The 23747-nt window shown below is 41.1% G+C and overlaps 1 protein-coding gene across 3 annotated transcripts in view; it reads right to left on the minus strand.

Annotated features, from left to right (window-relative positions):
• The window catches only part of LOC140205185 (protein inscuteable homolog), a 311027-nt gene extending 291495 nt beyond the window's left edge, over window positions 1–19532 (minus strand). For all 3 annotated transcript variants that reach the window (XM_072272528.1, XM_072272526.1, XM_072272527.1), the window contains exon 1: window positions 19474–19532. In XM_072272528.1, the coding sequence (XP_072128629.1) occupies window positions 19474–19526 (53 nt within the window). In that variant the 5' untranslated portion in view covers window positions 19527–19532. The remainder of the gene's footprint in view (window positions 1–19473) is intronic.
• Window positions 19533–23747: the final 4215 nt, after the last annotated feature.

Here is a 23747-nt window from a genome sequence, read left to right on the forward strand (position 1 = left end):
GTCTGTGATGTTGTTCGCCCTGTCTGTTTTATGGGGATTGATTCTCTGCAGAGTCCTTTTAACATCTGCCGCTGTTACAGACAGTGGCTGCTCACCTTGAAGGGGGGTAGCTTTCATAACCAGCGTTGTATTGCGTGCAGCAAAGTGTGCATAAAAGTTGCTTAGAGCATCAGGGAGTAAGACATCACTGATATAGAAGACACTGTTTATCCTTGCGTAATCAGTTATTGTTGTAATGGACAAGGTGAACCCAAGCGCAGGACACAGGCACGGAGATTTAGTTAGGATGCAAATGCGGGCGTGAGCGTTGAATGGCAAACAGGAGGGAGAGCAGGAAGGCAGGAAACAGGCAGAATTTATCTTGGCACGGAGAGACTGGGTTTCACAGGTAACCCTCGGAACTGAAGCAAAACTTAGGATACACAATCCTAAGCGGCCGGGAAGTATTAATTACCACACTGGCAAAACCAACCAGCTGGCAACTAGTGGGTGAAAAGCCAGGCTTCTTAAGCTGCAGGTCTTGATGAAAACCAGGTGTGCTGTCATCAAGGGGAATTAGGAGAAAATGGGGAATTAACGGTCGGGACTGTGACAGTAATACCCTTGATGCCCAACCACATATGTCAGGATTTGTTATCAGACTGGCGTTCCTGAAGCTTTTGTGCGTGGGCATTCTTTTCTCTTTTAATGCCTAAAATGAGGTTTCTCCTGGCAGCTCTGAGAGCTGTTCTATCACCGACTTGAAGGCAGCGTCCCAGCCTCTTAGGAGGGAGCACGCCTTTGTGTTCAGCCAGAGCTTCTAGTTGGGCCATGATATGATCAGTCTTGTGGTACCAGTGTCATCTCCACACTTCTTGATGTAGCTGGTGATAGATGAAGCATATTCCTCAAGATCTGTGCTTACTCCGTATGTGGCAGCCTCCTTGAACTTCTGCCCACTGGTCAGTTTGAAACAGTCCTGAAGCATAGAGATTGCCTCATTAGGCATTAGGATTGCTTCACTGGTTTCTCAATTTTCAGCAGCAGTCAGTATGCTGGGTTTAACATTATGGAAATGTGGCCAAGATGAGGGCATGGGATGGTTTTGTAAGGAGCATGTTTGCTTGTATAAACATGGTCCAGTCATTTGGTTCCCCTGGAGGCCATTGTGATGTGTTGGTGGAATTTAGGTAAAATATCCTGCAGGTTAACACAATTGAAGTCTCCTGTAATTATGAAGAGACCTTCTGGATGCTTGTTTTGTAGAGAGCTGATGATACTGTAAACCTCTCTCAGTGCGTCCTAGCTGTTCACACTCAGACAGATGTAAACAGTAGTGATGAACAGAACAGGAGGTAATGTGGCCAGCATTTAATTGTACGATGCCTAATTTTCCCAGAAATGCTAACCACAGATAAGTTTGTCATCCAGCCTTTGTTAATGTACACAGAGAGACCACAGTCAGTCTGTGTTGGCAGGAACATCTCTGACTCCATCACACTGAACACTGGATCCCCACAAGGCTGTGTGCTTAGTCCATTGCTGTTTACACTGCTAACACATGACTGTGCAGCCAGATTCAAGGAGAACCTGATCATTAAATTTGCAGATGAAACCACAGTGGTGGGGCTCATCAGCAAAAATGATGAAACTATGTACAGAGAGGAGGTCAAACACCTAGAGAGCTGGTGCAGGGGTAACAACTTGATGCTTAATGTCACCAAAACCAAGGAGATGATCGTCGATTTCAGACAGTCTCAGCCTGAGCACACACCCCTCAGCATCAGCGGCTCCACAGTGGAGAGAGTGGAAAACATCAAGTTCCTTGGGGTGCAGATCTCGGACAACCTCACCTGGTCCAGGAACACCACTGGGATTGTGAAACAGGCCCAGCAGAGGTTGCACTTTCTGAGGAAGCTTAAACAAGCATCACTCCCCACTAGCATCTTAACTGCATTCTACAGAGGCGTGGTTGAGAGTGTGCTGACCTTTTGCATCACAACCTGGTACTCCAGCTGCAGTGCTGTCGACAAAAAAGCCCTGCAGAGGGTGGTTAGGGGAGCAGAGAAGGTTATTGGGGTCTTTCAGAGTCGATGCCTCCAGAAGACACGGTACATCATTAAAGACCCCTCACACCCTCTCCATGAACCGTTTGTTCTTCTGCCATCAGGCAAACGTTACAGGAGCATCAAAACTAAAACCACAAGGCTACTAAACAGCTTCCTCCCACAGGCAGTCAGACTGCTAAACAGCTGCTCCACCTGACTCTGCTTTGGACACTTTTAACTTGCACTGGACACTGATAACTGATTTTAACTGACATGTGGCTGTTGTGTTTTACTACTTATTGTTATGTTTATTATTTAGTTTTGCGTTTGTTATGTTATGATTGCACTGTCCCTGAGAAACGCTGTCTCATTCTGCCCTGCAGAGCTGATGTATGGTTAGAATGACAATAAAGTTTTTTGAATCTTGAATCTTGAATTTCCCTGACAGGGGGATTCCCGTCTACGTGGAACAATCATCCCGTCTACGTGGAACAATCATCCTGTCAAGTTGAAATGCCAAGTTAGACGCATTGGTATTTAACCATGTTTCAATGAAAACCAGAACACAGCAGTTTCTCATCTCTTTCTGTGCATTCATTCTCAGTCTCAGTCAGTAATTTATCAGGTAATATTGTGGAATTAACAACATTGCAGGAGTTCAAAGTGGTTACCAGGCTGGGTGATTTGGATCAATTGATGAGCCAAACCAGCTGCCCCAATTTACTTTCTTATTCAAGCAGAAAATGTTAGGGATACTCAATACGTCATGCAACATCCATGGAGAAAGATGCAGAGCAACAATTCAGCTGCATGACCATTCTAGCAATCCTTCTGATAAAAGGGACACAGATGTGAAATGTTAATCCCATTTCTAACTTTACAGCTGCTGCCTGACATACTGAGTAATGACAGTACTTTGCTTTCCCTTATAGATTTCCATCAGCTACTTGGTTTTTTTTTTTGTTTTGAATAACTTCCTTATTTGTCACGCTATATGGATGCTGCCTCAGTATTCAAATGGATTTCTGTCTACTCATTCCAAAGCAGAAATCATTGCACATGGCCAGTTTACACTAGAAGGAGCAAACAAATTTCTAAGCACTAGTTCCTTAAATAAGAGATATTGTATATCAAAGTTATTGTATATTGGATCACTAGAAAATGAGGCTGGGAAAATAACGGGGTCCAAGGAGATGGCAGATGAACTGACTGAGTGTTTTGCATCAGTCTTCACTGTGGAAAACACTAGCAGTGTGGCAGATGTCGATGCGAGTAAGGGAAGAGAAGTGAGTGTAGTTACTATTACAAAGGAGAAGGTCCTCAAAAAGCTGAAAGACCTAAAGGTACATAAGTCACTGGGACCAGATGAACTGCACCCTAGGGTTCTGAAAGAGGTAGCGGTGGAGACTATGGAGGTATTAGTAATGATCTTTTAAAAATCATTGGACTCTGGCTTGGTGCCAGAGGACTGGAAAATTGCAAATGTCGCTCCACTCTTTAAGAAAGGAGGAAGGCAACAGAAAGGAACTTATAGACCAGTTAGCCTGACCTCAGTGGCTGGAAAGATGTTGAAGTCAATTTTTAAGGATGAGGTTATGGAGTACTTGCTGACACAGAACAAGATAAGACAAAGCCAGCATGGCTTCCTTGAGGGAAACTGTTGCCTGAAGAACCAATTGCAATTCTTTGAGGAGATTACATGTAGGATAGATAAAGGGGGTGTAGTGGATGGTGTATATTTGGACTTTCAGAAGACCTCTGACAAGGTGCTACACATAAGACTGCTGACTAAGTTAAGAGCTCATGGTATTACAGGAAACTTACTGGTAATGGTAAGAGGACTGGCTGATTGGTAGGAGGCAACGAGTAGGAATAAAAGGATCCTTTTCTGGTTGGCTGCCAATGACCAGGGGTGTTTCACAGGCTTGGTGTTGGGACCGCTTCTTTTTATGCTCTATATCAATGATAGAATAGACGGCTTTGTTGCAAGTTTGCAGATGATACCAAGATTGGTGGAAGGGCAGACACTGTTGAGGAAACAGGTAGGCTGCAGAAGGACTTAGACAGATTTGAAGAATTGGCAAGAGAGGGACAAATGAAATTCAATGTTCAAAAACTGCATGATCATGCACTTTGGTAGCAGAAATAAATGTGCAGACTATTTTCTAAATGGGGAGAAAACCCAAAAATCTGAGATGTAAAGAGACTTGGGAGTCCTTGTGCAGAATACCCCAAAGGTTAACTTGCAGACTGAGTTGGTGGTGAGGAAGACAAATGCAAAGTTAGCATTCATTTCAAGAGGTCTAGAATATAAGAGCAGGGATGTGATGCTGAGGCTTTATAAGGCACTGGTGAGGCCTCACCTTGAGCATTGTGAACAGTTTTGGGCTCCTCATCTGGGAAAAGATGTGCTGGCATTGGAGAGGGTTCAGAGGAGGTTAACAAGGATGATTCCAGGAATAAGAGGGTTATCGTACAAGGAACATTTGATAGCTCTGGGTCTGCACTCACTGGAATTTAGAAGGATGAGGGGGGATCTGTTTGAAATCTTTCAAACGCTGAAAGGCCTAGACGAGTAGATGTGGAAAGGATGTTTCCCATGGTGGGGGAGTCTAGGACAAGAGGGCACAGCCTGCAGATAGAGGGTCATCCATTTAAAGCAGAGACACAGAGAAATTTCTTTAGCCAGAGGGTGGTCAATTTGTGGAATTTATTACCACAGGCAGCTGTGGAGGTCAGGTCATTGGGTGTATTTAAAGCAGAGCCTGATAGGTTCTCAATTGGACATGGCATCAAAGGCTATGGGGAGAAGGCCGAGGATTGGGACAGAGGAAGTGAAAAAAGAATCAACCTTGATTGAATGACGGAGAAGACTCGACAGGCCAAATGGCCTAATTCTACTCCTATGTCTACTCCCTTCACCAGTGGCAGGTAACCAAATTCCTAAAATATTATCACTATTCTAAGAATATTAATTCAAATAGAAATATCATTGCCAGGTAAAGATGAAAATATGCTTGCATTGAGAATTCGGTATATCGTTATAATTGCTTCTGTACTATTGGGTATATTCTGCTAGAAGGAAATGTATAATGTGATGCACAGAGGGAGTATATGCAGATGTATAACACTTTCATAAACACATCAGTCACTTTAATGAAATATTAGATTTTTATTTCTATTAGCTCTCCATTTATTATAATATAATACTTATTTCAGTTTCAGAGATAGGTGAATCAAGCATCCCTTAACTAAATTATATGCTAGCTCTAAGATTCCACATCTTAGGGCAATTCTTATATATATACTTATATAAGTCAGTGTTTTCTCTATATTTATTTATCATGTATTTCATTGTACTGCTGCTGTAAAGTTAACACATTTCACAACATATGCCAGTGATATTAAACCTGATTCTGATCTATTTGGACACTACACTGCTTAATTGGGGCAGGAAACTGTTGCCAAACATCTTCTAAACTGTATCAGTCACGTGCACTTCTGTAACAGTTAGACACTACACTGCACTTAGAGAGAACCGTTTTTAAGAGAAGATGGCGGCACAACGCAGTGCACAGCGGCCACTCCGGAATTAATATCTGTTATCTGTCAGGTAGGATGCCGTGCACAATCCTGATTTGATGGAGACAGACATGAGAAGCACGGAGGAACATCTGGTGAAACTTCTGAAATGCCTGTTTCGCTGCCGCTGCTACTGTACGATCCAGAATCTCTGGAGGGGAAGGCTCCGAATCCTCAGCTTTGCCTGTTGCTTGGCAGCCGGGGTCAAGGTCGAAGCGCTCGGCAGAGATGGTGCTCGGTGCTTGGTGATGGAGGGCTGGTCGGAGGCTCAAAGTTTTCGGACGGACTCAGAGTCAGCTGTGGTCAGGTGCTTCCAGGGTGCTGCATCGGCAAGTTTGCGGCGCCAGAGTATTATGGCAGGGAGGGTTTTTTTTCCTTCTACCGTCTGCGTGAGATGATGGGGCTATCGGGACTTTGAGACTCTTTTTTACCGTGCCCATGGTCTGCTCTTCATCAAATTACTGTATTGCTTTGCACTGTTGTAATTATATGTTATAATTACGTAGTTTTTGTCAGTTTTAGTCTTAGTCTGTCTTGTGTTGTGATATCATACTGGAGGAAAATTGTATCATTTCTTAATGCATGCATTACTAAATGACAATAAACGAGGACTGAGTGTCCTCAGTTGTGTGTGCTTGTGTTCAAAAAGCAGTGATTTTTGTCACTAATTGATGGCATGAAAGAAGCAGTAAGACAACTTGGGACTGTCTTGCTCACTGCAGTTTCAAGCACTTAATCTTGGAGTGAAAGTGCAATGATATCACTACGTTAGCAGTTAAGAATTACAAAGGTATCAACAATCATCTTGAATGTTACAATGAAAATGAAGGTTTGGAGGATGCAGTTGTATGAGGGCAGTCCATTATCTATATTAGGAGTCTCCACAGATTTTATTTATTTACACTCAATCAAAAGAACACTGCAGAGGCATTCCTCCATCATTAGTTATCAGGAACTAGTGCACAGTTTTATTTAGTACTGTAGAAGCATTGGTAGTATTCTAATTGGTTCTGTATTTTATTTGAATACATGAATTGTTACTTAGTTAAACAGTAGATTATCTTTTTTTTTTCCTTTCCATGAAATTTCAGCTAATTGAGGCAGCCGCTCAATTGGGCCAAAACGTATTGGTCCCCAATTAACTGGATCCACTGTATTCATTAAAAATAGGTAGGTACTTCAAACAAAGACAAGAGATGCTGCAGATGCTGGAAATCATGAGCAGCACACACAAAATGCTAGTGGAACTCTGTAGATCAGGCAACGTCTCTGGATGAGGGGAATAAACAGTCAACATTCCGAACAGCAACCCTTCATCAGAATTAGAAAGGATGGGGGCAGAAGACTGAACAAAGTGGGGGAAGGCGAGGAAAACAAGCTGGTAGGTGAAAGGTGAAACCAGATGAGGGGGAAAGAGGGTGGGGGAGTGGGGATAAAGTAACACGCCAGGGCAGGTGGGTGGAAATGGTGCATGGCTAAAGAAGAAGGAATCTAATAGGACAATAGACCATGGAAGAAAAGGAAGGAGGAGGGGAACCAAGGGGAGCTGATGGGCAGGTGAGGAAAAGAGAAGGGGTGAAAGGGTAACCAGAAAGGAGGAGTGGAAAAAAAGAGGAGAGAGAAGGGAGAGAGGTACTAAAAACATGCAGCTTCCTGACTACAAATCTGGTGACGCTTTAATGAATAGGCCAGGAATAAAGATCTGAGAGGCAAAGCTTCCATGCTCCAGAACAGTGCTACCAGAGGGTCTAGACAAAGGGGGAGAATTTATAGATTGGGAGTTCAGCTTGGTCTGACGAAGCATCAGTAGCTGGTACAAGAAAATAAAGTAGCCATTCTAGAGTCTGATCTAGAGTAAATGTAGCAGTAGAGGAGTATCATCATCTCCAAGCTTTCCTTCATATATCAGACATCATTTCTTAGTCAACCCCGCAACTAAACCTTGAAATTCACAACCAAGCAGCCCTCAAGGAATAACTTCATCACTCAGGCAGTATTTTGTCACAACCTTCTCAAACATAATTGCATATCTGCAATAAATTCAGGCCTTGTGTCAGTGATACATACACGAATGAACAAAAGAATGAAGAATGACATTAAAATAGTAAGTAGTTCATTAATGAACATTACAGAGATTTAAATAAAATCAAAATCAGGTCAACTTTGCCTCAACTTCATTTGGTGAGAAGTACATAGAGTACTTCTGTATTAATCTGGTTTAAGGCCAAAGTTTCCATTTCATTTAGAATGAAGGTGACTCAGGGATGGTAATAATGAAAAAAATCTATCTTTTAGTACCATTGATGGCTCACTTGTGGGGCTCTATAAATATTTTCTGTGCAAAAACTAATTTTACCATGAATTTGCTAAGTTCACTAAATAAAGCATTAAAGCACTAAAGATTCATGCCAATGTTTTGCCAAGGTTTAGAGATATTGACTTTTTGAGCATTTACAAATTTATCAACAGCTTAACTCAAAATTTGGGCAAATTATAATTTACGAATTTATTTCAGAATCTCCACTGAATTTGTCAGCTCAGCCGCACCATTTAGTCATTTTGGCTATTTCAATTACAAATCTGTCAATGGAAAGTAAAAGAAATCCTAAATCTGTGGGGGAAAAAAAACAATAGAAGTCTAAGCTATTCCTTGCATCCATGGCAAATGATTCCTCTAGAAATCTAACAATTGTGGATCTTCTATTTATAAGGTATTGGCTGGTAGGTCTGAACTCCTCTCATACCTCATGCAAAGCCATTTATTTCTAAATCACGATAGTCCAGAAATTTGACAGCATTATTATTTAGATTGTATACTTTCTAAAACAACAGATAAGAAGGACGTGGACATTACAATCCAGAAATGTGCCATGCTCAGTAAAGGTAAGAATAGCCAGCAGGCCACTTATGTGAATAAGCAAAGAGCCTAATGTCTGTAGAATTGGACTGACCTGAAGATGGAAGCAAAAATCCAGCAGCCCTCTTTACTGAATTTAATTCAGAGTTTCTTATGCATCAACATATATATGCAAAAGATCAGTGGACAAACAGCAAAGCTGGTTTAACTTACTTGTAGGAGACCATACAATGCACACAAGGCCCAGCATCAGCACAAACCTTGAGCACTGAGGTGGGTTTCAAGTTAAGGCCTGAGGCTTGATTTAGGATTATTACCTGGACCAGTGCTTGGGAGTCCTTTTACAGGTATGTAGATTCTTCCTGTTTTCAATGTTCAAATCCCCCTGATATTTTTCCAATACCCTCAAACATCCACTCCCTAAATAGATCCTCATAATCAACATCCTTCAAATGTCTACCTATACAAATTGTATTCCCTTTGAGGTGACCCAGGCACCCAACCATCTCAACAGCAGAACTGACCCTATCCCAATGTTCTGCATAGACAAGCTTCCCTCCTATCCCTTAATCCATATTCAATAATACAGTCGAACTCTGGTTATCAAACACTAGCATCTTCCAGTAAGATTCCCTTTCCTTTATTATGCACGCCATTCTACATTCTTACTCACTGCCTGCAATCCTCCACCCCAAGTCTTCTTCTCAAATGATCTTTCCCATCTCCCATCCCACCCCATCACACCTGCAAATTACCCACTCCATGATCTCCACAAATTACAGAGTTAGTAATTCATATGGGAAAGTTCAGTCACAAAATTCCTATTGCCACCTCCAACGGGATCCCACCACTAAGCACATCTTTCCCTCCCCCCCCTTTGCTTTCCACAAGGATCACTCCCTACGCGACTCCCTTGTCCATTCATCCCCCCCCATCCCTCCCCACTGATCTCCCTTCTGGCACATATCCTTGTAAGCGGAACAAGTGCTACACATGCCCTTACACTTCCTCCCTTACCACCATTCAGGGCCCCAGACAGTCCTTCCAGGTGAGGCGACACTTCACCTGTGAGTTGGCTGGGGTGATATACTGCGTCTGGTGCTCCCGATGTGGCCTTCTATATATTGGCGAGACCCGACGCAGACTGGGAGATCGCTTTGCTGAACACCTACGCTCTGTCCGCCAGAGAAAGCAGGATCTCCCAGTGGCCACACATTTTAATTCCACATCCCATTCCCATTCTGACATGTCTATCCACGGTCCCCTCTACTGTAAAGATGAAGCCACACTCAGGTTGGAGGAACAACACCTTATATTCCGTCTGGGTAGCCTCCAACCTGATGGCATGAGCATCGACTTCTCTAACTTCCGCTAATGCCCCACCTCCCCCTCGTACCCCATCCGTTATTTATTTTTATACACGCATTCTTTCTCTCACTCTCCTTTTTCTCCCTCTGTCCCTCTGACTATACCCCTTGCCCATCCTTTGGGTCCCCCCCCGCCGTCTTTCTCCCCGGACCTCCTGTCCCATGATCCTCTCATATCCCCTTTGCCAATCACCTGTCCAGCTCTTGGCTCCATCCCTCCCCCTCCAGTCTTCTCCTATCATTTTGGATCTCCCCCTCCCCCTCCCACTTTCAAATCTCTTACTAACTCTTCCTTCAGTTAGTCCTGACGAAGGGTCTCGGCCTGAAACGTCGGCTGTACCTCTTTCTAGAGATGCTGCCAGACCTGCTGCGTTCACCAGCAACTTTGGTGTGTGTTGCCCTACAAATGTTGCCTTAGACTTTTCCAAATGCAAAGGCCTAACAAACTTGGCACAGACAAAAGCCAAATGTTACTGTATGTTGGCCATGGTATTCCATCAATAGCCCTTTATATGCCTCATACGTTCTTCAACAGGGACGCATATTAAGTGCATCGTATAACTGACAACAGCAGTAATTTCTACCTGCTTTTCACTTCCTCTTGAGTTTCATCCCCTAAGCTGACTGCTGTCAGCTGGAAATATTGAACCGGGAAACGTTTGGTACACACAGTGCTATGCTATCTTGTGATGTTCCTATTTTCAGTATTTCAATAGAGTTAATACTCAATCTTAAGCAAATACTTTAACTCGCAGATTAGAATAATGGCCCATCAACATCAAAGGGAAGGAGAGATTTGTTTTTATTATCAGCAATAATTTCTTCAATAAAGTAATCGATATGTAACATTAAGTAAATGTATTCTACCACTGAATATCATACAGTCTATCTTATGATGTACATTATTATATCTTGTGTCATATTATGTACATTAAAGTCCACAAATCACATTGTAGGATATTCCTACAATTTCAAAGGAAGTGTCAACATTATACTGTTTCCTTCAGCAATTTTTGGAAAAATTGCTTGAGATTCCACAATGTTGTCAGAGGCGCATATACAATGTAAAATTGTGGGAGTATTCACTGACATATTCCTTCCTTTGAAAAGAACAATAGATATCATATTCAGCCTACCCACAACATTCTGATTGGTGCCGCTTGCAAGTGTAGCTGGTTAACAAATCTACTGCCCAGGTAGGAAATATTAAAATATTTCCTTTTAATACTGATGGATAATTTGACACGAGTTCTCTGAATTTTATTCTCAAATGAATGTTTATGCTACCGACAGAAACAATAGATTGCTTTCTGATTTAGGTAACTGATACTCCCAGATTAATGCTTAAAAAAAAATCACTTCACCCCAAAACCTTAGAAAAGAAGCTTGTCTGGGATGTTTTTTTTCTTCAACAGGCAACGTCTAAACATTTACCAATGTAGTCTTTAATTTGGAGGTAAAAATGACTGGAATCTGGAACAACAGACAATTTGCTGGAAGAACTCAACAACTCAAGCTGTATCTCTGGGGGAAGGGGGTGGAAAGAATTTTTAATGTTTCAGGTCAAAATCCTGCATCGGGACTGAGTGGAGAGGGAAGATAGTCAGTATTATGAGGAGAGTAGAGAGTCGTGAAATGGCTGGTGGGCTGAGGATAGGCCCAGCACCAATTTCTAAGGACCCCCAGCACCCAAGACATGCCCCCTTCTTATCTCTACCATCAGGAAGGAGGTACGTGAGCCTGAAGACACACACTCAATGTTGTAGGAGCAGCTATCTCACCCCCCTACCCCCGACCCTGCCAGTAGATGATGTAATATGTAATGTATGGAAGGATGAGCCAATGATTGGGTACAACTGCAGACAAAACAAAGAGCTAAGTTGTTCCACAGAGGCAAAATTCATAAGGGCGAAGAAAGCAGGACTGAAGGTTCTGTATTTAAATTGCATGTAGCAATCGGAATAAGGTGGACGAACTCGTGGCGCAATTAGCGATTGGTCAGTATGACGTGGGCAGAACTGAGTGATGGCTGAAAGAATGTCATAGTTGGAAGATTAACATCAAAGGATATTCTTTGTATTGAAAGGACAAGCAGGGAAGTGCATGTAGTAAGGGTAATGTCACAATTGTAATGGGGGACTTCAATATGCAAGGGGACTGGTAAAATCAGATTGGTGTCAGATCACAAGAGGGGGAATTTGTTGAATGCCTACAAGATGGCTTTTTAGAACAGATGTGCTTGAGCCTACTTGGGGAAAGGCTAACAAAATAACCCAGACCTTATTAGGGAGCATAACATAAATGAACCCTTAGAAGACAGTGATCATAATATTTTTGATTTCATACTACAATTTGAGTGGGAAAAGCTTAAAGTCACATGTATCGGTATCACAATGGAATAATGGGAAATACAGAGGCATGAGAGAGGAGCTTTCCCAAGTGGATTGGATGAGGATACTGATGGGGCTGACACCAGAACAGAGGTGGCTGAATTTTGTGGGAATAGTTCACAAGCCACAGGATAGATATGTCCCACAGAAGAATAAGTTCTCAAATGACAGGTCTAGGTAACCGTGGATGACAAGGGAAGTTAAGGACTGCATAAAAGCCAAGGAAAGGGCATATAAGGCAACAAAAGTAAGTTGGAAGTTGAATTACTGGGAAGCTTTTTAAACCCAACAAAAGGTAACTTAAAAAGCGTTAAGGGAGAAGATGAAATATGAGTGCAAACTAGTTGATAATATAAAGTAGGATACTAAAAGTTCTTTCAGTTATATAATGAATAAAAGGGAGGTGACAGTTGATATTGGACCACTGGAAAATGATGCTGGTGAGGTAGTAATGGGGGACAAAGAAATGGCAGATGAACTTAATAAGTATTTTGCTTCATCCTTCACTGTGGAAGACACTAGCAGTGTGCCAGATGTCTGTGAGAGTCAGGGAGCAAGAGTGAGTGCCATTGCTATTACAATGAAAAAAGTGCTAGGCAAACTGAAAGGTCTTGGACTAATCAAAATAGGACATACATGGTAAATGGTAGGGCATTGAAGAATGCAGTAGAACAGAGGGATCTAGGAATAATGGTGCATAGTTCCCTGAAGGTGGAATCTCATGTGAATAGGGTGGTGAAGAAAGCTTTTGGTATGCTGGCCTTTATTAATCAGAGCACTGAGTATAGGAGTTGGGATGTAATGTTGAAATTGTACAAGGCATTGGTGAGGCCAAATTTGGAGTATTGTGTACAGTTCTGGTCACCGAATTATAGGAAAGATGTCAATAAAATTGAGAGAGTACAGGGGAGATTTACTAGAATGTTGCCTGGGTTTCATCCCCTAAGTTACAGAGAAAGGTTGAACAAGTTAGGTCTTTACTCTTTGGAGCGTAGAAGGTTGAGGGGAGACTTGATAGAGGTATTGAAAATTATGAGGGGGATAGATAGAGTTGACGTGGATAGGCTTTTTCCATTGAGAGTGGGGGAGATTCAAACAAGAGGACATGAGTTGAGAGTTAAAGGGCAAAAGTTTAGGGGTAACATGAGGGGGAACTTCTTTACTCAGAGAGTGGTAGCTGTGTGGAACGAGCTTCCAGCAGAAGTGGTTGAGGTAGGTTCGATGTTGTCATTTAAAGTTAAATTGGATAGGTATATGGACAGGAAAGGAATGGAGGATTATGGGCTGAGTGCAGGTCGGTGGGACTAGGTGATAGAAAGAGTTCGGCACAGACTAGAAGGGCCGAGATGGCCTGTTTCCGTGCTGTAATTGTTATATGGTTATATGGTCTTAAGTCACCTGGACCAGATGGACTACATCCCAGAGTCCTGAGGGAGGTTGCTGAGGAGACAATGTATGCATTGGTCATGATCTTTCAAGAATCACTTGATTCCAATATGATCCCGGAGGACTGGAAAATTGCAAATGTCACTCCACTTTTTAAGAAGGGAGGAAGACAAAAGAGAAGAAGTTATAGGCCAGTTAGCCTAACCTCAGTGGTTAGGAAAATGTTGGAGTCCATTATTAAGGACGAGGTTTCAGGGTACTTGGAGACTAATAATAAGTCAAAGTCAGCATGGATTCTATGAAGGGAAGTCTTGCCTGACAAATCTGTTAGAGTTCTTTGAGGAAGTAACAAGCGGAGTGGATAAAGGAGAGGCAATGAATATCGTTTACTTAGATTTTCAGAAGGCATTTGATAAGGTGCCTCACATGAGGTTGCTTAACAAGATAAAATCCTATGGTGTTACAGGAAAGATACTGGCATGGATAGAGGAATGGCTGACAGCCACAGGAGGCAATGAGTGAGAATAAAGGGTGCTTTTTCTGGTTGGCTGCCAGTGACTAGTGGTGTTCCTCAGGGGTCAGTATTGAGACCACTGCTTTTCACATTGTTTGTCATTGATTTAGATAGTGAAATTAATGGCGATGGGACAATGTTTGCAGATGATACGAAGATAGGTGGAGGGGTAGGTAGTACTGAGCAAGCAACACGATTGCAGCAGGACTTAGACAAATTGAAAGAATGGGCAAAAAGACCAAATAAACCCATCAAAAAGGCTGAATCTGTCCTCGGCTACAACCCGGACTTTTTTGAGCTAGTGGTGGAGAGGTGGTCACTAAACAAACTGTTATCTATTACGAACAATCTGGCACATCCTCTCCATGACTTACTGAATAAACAGCAGAGCACTGTTTTGAACGGACTCGTTCAGCTCCACTGTCACAAGGGTCATTACAGAAAACCTTTCCTACCAAATGCAAAAAGCAGTTCATCTCTGTGTGATAGGAGCACACATGAGTGCTTGAAAGGACTAGAGCACACATGAAGGCTTGAAAGGACTAGAGCACACATGAAGGCTTGAAAAGACTAGAGCCCAAATGAATGCTTGAAAAGACTAGAGCCCACATGAGTGCTTGAAAAGATGACAGCCCACATGAATGCTTGTGGTTACAACTTAGATTTGTAGAAAGTAAGAAGAGTCAACTCAGAAGCTGTTTAGTGTAAGAACAAGTTCAGCCAGGCAGATAAGACTGTTGGCAGATGAAAGATGGCTGACTTTTTTTTTTTGCAGAAAGAAATGAAGGGCTTTAAGTTCTTCTGATGGGAAATGGATTATATAAAACTAGAAAATTATAGTGAAGGTGAGGTTTTGGGGGCCAGGGAATTAGAAGTTATCAAACTGGTGAAAGATATGCAAGGTGTCCCAGATGTATTTGGTAACAGAATGGACCAGAGGAGACAGGTTAGAGGCAAAGTATGAGGTCAGCTCAGTGGGGAAAAGAACAAGAAGGAATCTGAACGCTTGTAGACTTTCATAAGAAATAAAAGGAGGAAGTGTGGGGTTAAGGTACTGTCAGCTCGAGGTAAGTCCACCAGATGGCAACTGCACTGCTCTTACTTGGGGCTTGGTGACTAGGTTGGAATTGACGCAAAGTGAGTTAAATGCTATATATTTTGATAAGGTCAAGTTGGAGTAGGTGAGGGAAGTGGAGATACAATGGGCAAATTGAAATGTAAAGATCAATTGTGGGTAAAAGACCTGAAGGGGGGGTGTCATAAGAGAAGGGGGTGCTGGAAACTTTAGGTGCTGGAATCTTTAGGTGCTGGAATCTGTTCCTAGAATGAGGTTTTCACTTCTGGGACATCAGAAGTGTCCACTTTCATCAAACAACAGGGCTTCCCTTCCTCCACCATTGATGTTGCCTTCACCTGCATTTCCCAGACATCCATCTTCCTGCTGCTTTATCAGGGATTGACTTCCTCTTGTCCTCACCCACCACTCCATGAGCCTTCACATCCAACACATTGTTTTCAGCAACTCCCACCATCTTCAAAAGAAACCTACCAACAAACACATCTCTACCTGCCCCCAGTTCTCCACCTTTTGCAGGGATCACTCCCTCTGTTATTCCCTTGTCCTTTTGTCCCTCTCCACTAATCTCCCTCATGGCACTTACCCCTGCAAGCAGCAGAAATGCTACATCTGCCCATTCACCTCCTTCTTCACCTCATTCAGAGCCCCAAACAGTCCTTCCAGTCCTTGCAGGTAGCACTTCACCTGCATATCAGTAGGGGTCATCTACTGCATCCAGTGCTCCTGATGTGGCCTCCTCTATATTATTGGTGAGGCCCGACATAGATTGTGAGTCTGCTTTGTCAAGTACCTCAGCTCCATCCACATAAAGCAAAGTTTCTCAGTAACTAACCATTTCAATTCATATCCCCGTTCTTGTTCCAACATGTCAGTCCATGGCCTCCTCTACTGCCATGACGATTCCACTCTCAGATTGAAGGAGCAACACCTCATATTCTGACCAGGTAGACACCAAACTGATGACCTGAATATCGATTTCTCCAATTTCTTGTAATTATTTTTCCCCTACCTCTTCCCTCTTCTTCATTTCCCCACTCCAGATTCTTATCTCTTCTCTTCACCTGTCTATCACCTCCCCTGATGCCCCTCCTCCTTCCACGATCCACTTTCCTTTCGTATCAGATTCCTTCTTTACCAGCTGTTTGCCTTTTCTACTTATCACCTCCCAGCTTCTTACTTCACCCCCTTCCCCCACCCACCTGGCTTCACCCATCACCTTCTAGGTACTTCTTTCTCCTCCGCCATGTTCTTACTCAGGCATCTTCCCCCTTCCTTTCCAGTCCTAATGAAGGGTCTCGGCCCAAGACATCAACTGTTTATTCACTTCCATAGATGCTGCCTGGCTTGCTGAGTTCCTCCAGCATTTTGTGCCTATTGCTCTTGATTTGCAGCATCGCTTGTGTTTAAGACCAAGCATTGCACATTCCCAATTTCCATAGACAAGACAGTTGTGATCTGCCTTCTAAAACTGCTGCAATTCCTTTGGTAAAGATCATTGCACAATGTTTGGTCAGTCATTCCAGGATTCAGACTTCGCAACAATGGAAAAGCCATTTAATTTCAGGACAGGATAGTGTACAGCTTGGAAGTAAAATGCAGGAAATAGCATTCCCTTGTATCTACTGACCTTGTCCTTCTGAGTAATACAGGGATTGAGTTCAAGGGAAGCTGACAAAAATGAACATATTGTGATGCAGATGAAATTTGAGTAGAAACTATTAACAGTTCATAATGAAATATATAAATTAATATAGAAATAAAATAAAAGTTTAGAATAAAAAAAAGCAGAGAGGAGATATCTCAATTTCTATTCTAAATATTCCCAAAGTGAAAATCAGAAACTGATGTACAATATCCAATTGTATTGTTAGCTGAAATTCAGTAAATGGCCCAAGTTCACTGGAAATCTAATACTCTGTAATTATTTGGCTGAAAACATATTTTTTAAACTTGTCTTTTAAAAGTGTCAGCTCAAGTACATGTAAGTCTATGCCGTATACAACCTGGAGGTGAAGAGAAAACCAACATCAAGCAGGATAATGTTTTGCCAAGAAGTATCAGTGCAAGCATAAGATGTTCTTTCGCACGGTCTTTTTAGTATGTTCAATCCAAATGTTGAGGTTTAGCTACCATGAGAACAATAATTTTAGAGGATAGATTGGATCTGGAAACAGTATTCTCTTCACTCATGTATTTTATGCCAAATAGTATTAGCCTGTTGGCTTACAGTTCATCTGGTCAATACAGAATTTCTTGATTCACCTTCTGAAATTGGAAAATGAATTTGAAGCACAAAGAGGAGTATAATATCCAGTTTATAAACTCCCAAGTAATACTTCTATCAGTCTGGATACCAATCAATAAATGTAAAACTGATCACAAAGGATTTCTGGCCTGTGCATGGCTAAAATTGAAATAGCACTGACAACAAATGTGAATTTCTGAGGCAAACCTAAAAGTTCTGTCGCATCAGATTAAAATTTAAAGCAATTAAATGAAAGTTATATTAATTTGTGCAGCAAACCTTAAGTAAACAGAACATGAATCTCACTTGAGATTCTAATTTTATTCAAGAGTTACAGGAGTTTGTTATGATTAAATAAAATCAGCATTTTTAAATACTAATGAACAAAATAACATTGTTTTTAAGGGCACCTAAATACCAACTTACTCATCAGATTAATTGTTACAGAGGCAATGGCTTATGTATTTATATTAAATGGACTTCTTGACTTGGTGCAAACTACTGCAAGCTGTAGTGAACTAGAGCATTCACACTTTAATTTCCAATACTGACTACACTTAGAAACTTTATATTTGATGTCAGTAAGTACCTGGATTCAAATGTGCCAGTTTACACTGGAGATCTTAGTGTAATTAGTGAAGATACAAGTTTAAAAAGGAGAACCAAAGTATGTGATGTTATACTCTATATCAAATGAGATTTAGTTGGTCTTCAGGCAAAATACTGGCTAATCAATAAGATCTTAAACATGTTCTGCCTGGAAATTTATCTGTCAATAATACTAAACACTTTGAAGGGCATTCTATTCTGTTTATAAAATATGGTTTCACTGGTTTTATTTGGCACAACCACCTAGGTTGATACTTGCACTTTAATGGCTGCACCTTCCAAATTCACTATCATAAAGTATATGTATTAATAAACAAGTTTCTCAAATTTCAGTACTTTTAATATTTACATTGCCTTTCACACAAATGCCATATCACAATAAAACAAAATGTACAAAACTCAAGAGTAGCACAGGTTTATAATATAAAACTGAAACTGAAATAACCCTGTAATAAAGTTTATTTCCATCCACCTTCTTTGATTGCTCAAACATTTATACATTTCTGTATCAAAAACTGAGCCTTTCAACTGACTGAATTAACAGCTTCTGGGCATATAAAGTTCCAGATTTCACAACTGTTATGTAAAATAAATGCAGTTTGACAACACCCAATGAACACTTTGCATCTAAATGCCATGTTCTGATGGACTCAGTTAACGCAGGATTGGGTCTAAACTGAGATTTCCTGACTGGGAAATCCGGTACATAGAGCAACATACTGCATTGTGATTCAGACAATCTGACTGCTCTATTCAACATACAGGTAATCAGAGCCCATCTTATGGATATCATGTACTTTGGTACAGTATAATACACCCATGGGATAGATGTCTGGCCAATGAATGGTCCCTCTACCCCAAAGAATGAATGTGAAGAGAGAGCAACAATGTAACCTTTGATGAGGCACTGCCAATGTTCCTTCACACACACTCCTCAGTAGAACAGCATCTCAAAATAAATCCAACAAATACTTAATGACAGTGGAATGATACAACAGCTTTGAAAAAATGCAGCATCAGCTTCAGCCAACAATTGATTAATGATAGAGTTAATTAATTTTGTCATAAATGGCAAAATTCAGTTTTGTGTGACAGCACCAACAAAAAAAAATTGTTCTTTTAAAAAAATATTCTATTATTTACAGTTACTAAGAAAATAATTTGTTCAACAGAACAGTTAATGTCCTATTAGCAGTTTAAGCTCAAAATTTACAGAGCAGCATTTTCTGTCAAGCTAAGGTCACAATACTTTAATCTGCCTGAATGTCTCAGCCATGCATCTAATATTGCTGATACCAGTGCATTTCCGGCACACTGCCATGAAAGCTTTTTCTCATATATTGCATCAGAATCCATTTTCGACTCACAACTTGTTATACATTAGAGCAATTAATTAATCAAATGAGCCCAGCACTTACCGCTGGACAGACGACGAGAGAGATTCAAGAAAATTGTCACCTCCAGAAGCCATGTTCAACACTCATCCAAAGGTAAAAGCTTTCACAGGCAGAACCTAAAACAGGATTTTTTTAAAATGTCATTACTACTAACTTCATGGAGACCACAAGCACAGGTAATCAACTTCAGTTCACTAGTTGTAGTTAACTACTTAAAGTTATTGCATTCTTGTAGATACGATAAATTACATCATTGAAACTTAAAGCTCTAAGAAAAATTGCATCACATATTAGTGATTTTTCACTGCTGGCCCAAAGTTTTCCTTTGTATTCTAACCTCCAGCAGCCTCCACTGCTGCCTGGCACATTTAATCATGATTCTTATGCTTATTCACAATCTTTGATAGAACCTAACTTTTACTAATCCTCATCTTTCAGCTTCCTCATGAAGACTTGGCATTTTTGAATCTCAACAGTCTCTTGTGCCAACTTTTCCCTCCTCGATGCATTCATTAAATCTCAAATTCAGGGCCCATGTTTTTTTTTTAAATGAGGTCCTGTGATTAGGCTAGGATTAAATTGGGGGATTGCTGGGCGGCATAGCTCAAAGGGCTGGCAGGGCCTACTCTGCACTGTATCTCAATAAGTAATAAAATAGATTAGCAGTGACTAAAATACAATAACCAGGGCCTTTTGTGTCCCCTAATGTCTGGGCACATTTGCACCTCATCAAAAGGCTGCAACTGTAGGATACTGGGAGTAAGTTGCCCATGAATGGCAAGATCATCCACTGGGATCATACTGTATGATGTGAGTCAGATCCAGTAGGATTTGACTCAATAACCTGACCACTAATGGTTAACATTGTTCCAATAATTTCACCATCTTGGCGTCAACTGTGCAAATGACAAAAGCACATCATCCTGAGCACAGCACTCATACATGGCATATTCCACTCACTAATGCTCTCAGCAGTCAGGGGAGCAGAATTCTGACAAAACTCAAAAACCAGAGGATGTAATTTGTTTTACAGCTCACAAGCTTTGTCATTTTGATCTACTAGTGACTGTGGATAAATTGAACACTGGGGCAAGACTATAATAATGTGTTGGCATCTGTCAATGACAAATGTAGGAGAAGCGGTGAGTTAAATTAATTTTTCCCATGGAATATAGAAGACCATTCAGCCCACCAACTCTATACTGGCTCTCAGACCAATTGATTTAATCCTGTTTATTTCCCTGTCAGCTATTCTTCCTCACATGCCGATTAACTGCACACTAATTCTTCTGTCACCCACTTAAATTAGGGGTAATTAGCAGCCAATTAAACTACTAGCTAATTTATAGGATGTGGTAGGGAAATTGAGCAGCCAAGAAAACCCCATATGGTGACAAGGTAGACATGCTAACTTCATGTTGAGGTTGAGTGCAGTGGTTTTACCTGCTGTGCCATCTGGGAGACAAGTGGGTATGTCTGACGCATTGTCAATTCCTAGTGAAAGGAAAGAATAAAGGGGGACAATATGCAGACTTGGTGGGCAACAATACGGGCAGTAGTAAGTATATACTTCTCAAGATCCTCCTTTCCATTGTCCTCAATATTAATTGCAAAGAATGCACTGTCTTTTATTTCAATAAATAAAATCATTGAAATGTACGGCTCGGATCCTACTGCCCACCTCTTCAATGCTGACACAATACCAACCCAAACTAATCTAATTTCAGTCTTTATCCCTCTACATCTTTCTTGTCCAAGTACTTTTAAGCACTGTAAAAATACCTGCCACTGCCACCACCTGTGGCAGTTCATTCCAGATTGTCACCACTGTTAGTGTGAGAAATATTTACCCATCAGGTCACCTTTAAATTTCTCCCCTCTCACTTAAAGCCTCTAGTTCTCTAGTTCCACTACCCTGTCATAGGAAAAAGATTTTGACTGTCCAATCTATCAATGCCCCTCATCATTTATAAACCTCTATAAGATCACCCTCAGCCTCCTACATTCCAAAGCAATTAAACCCGGAACATTCAATCTTCCCTACATTAAGCAGATATTTTAATACGAACAAATCTGCAAACAAATTGTCTGAGAAAGTCATCTTAACTCCTTTGCCTTATTAATGAGGTGTTAAGCAACCTCCCACTCATTCCTCATTGGGGTGGCTCAGTATTGTAACGGGTAGTGCAACGTTATTACAGCACCAGAGATCAGGTTAAGCTCCTGCCGCTGTCCATGAGGAGTTTGCAGGATCTCTCCACGACTGTGTGAGCTTCCTCCTGGTGCCTGGTTTCCTTCCACATCCCAAAGACGTATGGGTTAGTAGGGTAATTGGTAACATAGGTGTAATTGCCTGGCACGGGCTCATTTGGCTAGAAGGACCAGTTACGGTGCTGTGTCTCTAACTAAAAAATAAAATAAATTCCAGGAAACCGTACAGCGTGTAGACGCCAGACAACATGAAAATACAAACTGAGTGTCTCAGAGGGAAGTGGTACAGCCAGAGGATATGGAAGTCACAACTTTCCTGGTGTGACCCAGAGGAGTATTTTGCTCCTCCTGGTATCAAAGCTGAGTAAAAACACTTAGCCTTTTGAACATCCCATAATGACACAGCTTATTCCAAGTGAGCAGAGTTAAATTTGCCACCACAGAAATCGGTCCAAGTTCATTGCAATCTAGTACAATAGATACAAATGTTTGTGATGCTCTATGTTCCCAGGAGAAGCAAAACCTGTTATTATTGATGACCTGAGACATTGTCACTGTTCACTTCTGAACATGCCATTTGATAAATGTGTGTGCAGTGTTATAATCTGAGCAACGGTTATGCAAAATGCTTATTCTACCACCTAAAATCAGCATTCAGGTGAAACATCCAATACAACCAATTAAGTAAAATACATAAATGGATTTTTTTCTGTCAGGTTCTTCACATCATGACACATATTTGCATAACAAGCCAATAAAAGTCATGGTTTGACTTAGAAGGCAGAATACTCATCAGAAGGCTTGGTTTCGCACTGAAGCTGAAAAAATAGGAAAATGTCCCCCGTATAAAGGTATCAATTACTGTTAATTTAGTTCCATATATAACCCAGTAACTCCACAGCAATGTGTACAGTTATCACATTGGTATCACATTATTTATGGTAAAAAGTATAAAGGCGCTTCTTAACACTGTCAAAAAAAAATTAAAGCAAGTTACTCAAGAAAAGCAATGGGAAAAGCAGGTAACACTGCTGCCTCCCAGCTCCACGGACTCAGCTTTGATCCAACCATCAGGAGGTGTCTGCATGGAGTTTGCACATTCTCCTTGTGACCAAGTGTCCTTATCCCAAAGACAGGTCGATGGGAATCAGAATCATAATCAACTTTAATATCAGAATCAGAATCAGGTTTATTATCACCGGCATGTGTCGTGAAACATGTTAACTTAGCAGCAGCTATACAATGCAATACATGATAATATAGAAAGAAAAATAAATAAATGAATAACCACGTAAATCGATTATAGTAAGTATATATGTATAATATGTGTGTGTGTGTTAAAATAGTGCAAAAACAGAAATAATACATATTTTAAAAAGTTTAAAAAGTGAGATAGTATTCATGGGTTCAGTATCCATTTAGAAATTGTACGGCAGAGGGGAAGAAGCTGTTCCTCAATGACTGAGTGTGTGCCTTCAGGCTTCTGTACCTCCTCCTGATGGTAACAATGTGAAGGGGGTATGTCTTGGCTGATGGGGTGGTCCTTAATATAGGCATCAACTTTCAGAGGTACTGCTTCTTGAAACTCCTCTTGGAGGCTAGTACCCATGATGGAGCTGACTAATTTTACAACTTTCTGCAGCTTCTTTCCATCTTGTGCAGTAGCCTCCTCCCCCCCCCTCCTCCCGTACCAGGCGGTGATGCAGCCTGTCAGAATGCTCTCCATGGCACATCTATCGAAGTTGTTACGAGTTTTAAATAACAAACTGAGTCTCTTCAAGCTCCTAATGAAATACAACCGCTGTCTTGCCTTTTTAATAGCTGCATCGATATGCTGGGCCCAGGTTAGATCACTGGCACACATTCTCTTGCAGCAGTAGTACTTTGCAATACATAATAAAAAACATAAATTGTAATTAAAAAATTAATAAAATAAATTAAATTTGTGCAAAAAGAGAGGAAAAAATAGTGATGGAATGTTCATGGGTTTATTGTCTATTCATAAATCTGATTGTGGCGGGGAAGAAGCTGTTCCTTAATCATTGAGTGTGTGTCTTCAGGCTCCTGTACCTCTTCCTTGGTGA

The sequence above is a fragment of the Mobula birostris genome, chromosome 11 (assembly GCF_030028105.1).
Source record: "Mobula birostris isolate sMobBir1 chromosome 11, sMobBir1.hap1, whole genome shotgun sequence".
NCBI classification, from domain to species: domain Eukaryota; kingdom Metazoa; phylum Chordata; class Chondrichthyes; order Myliobatiformes; family Myliobatidae; genus Mobula; species Mobula birostris.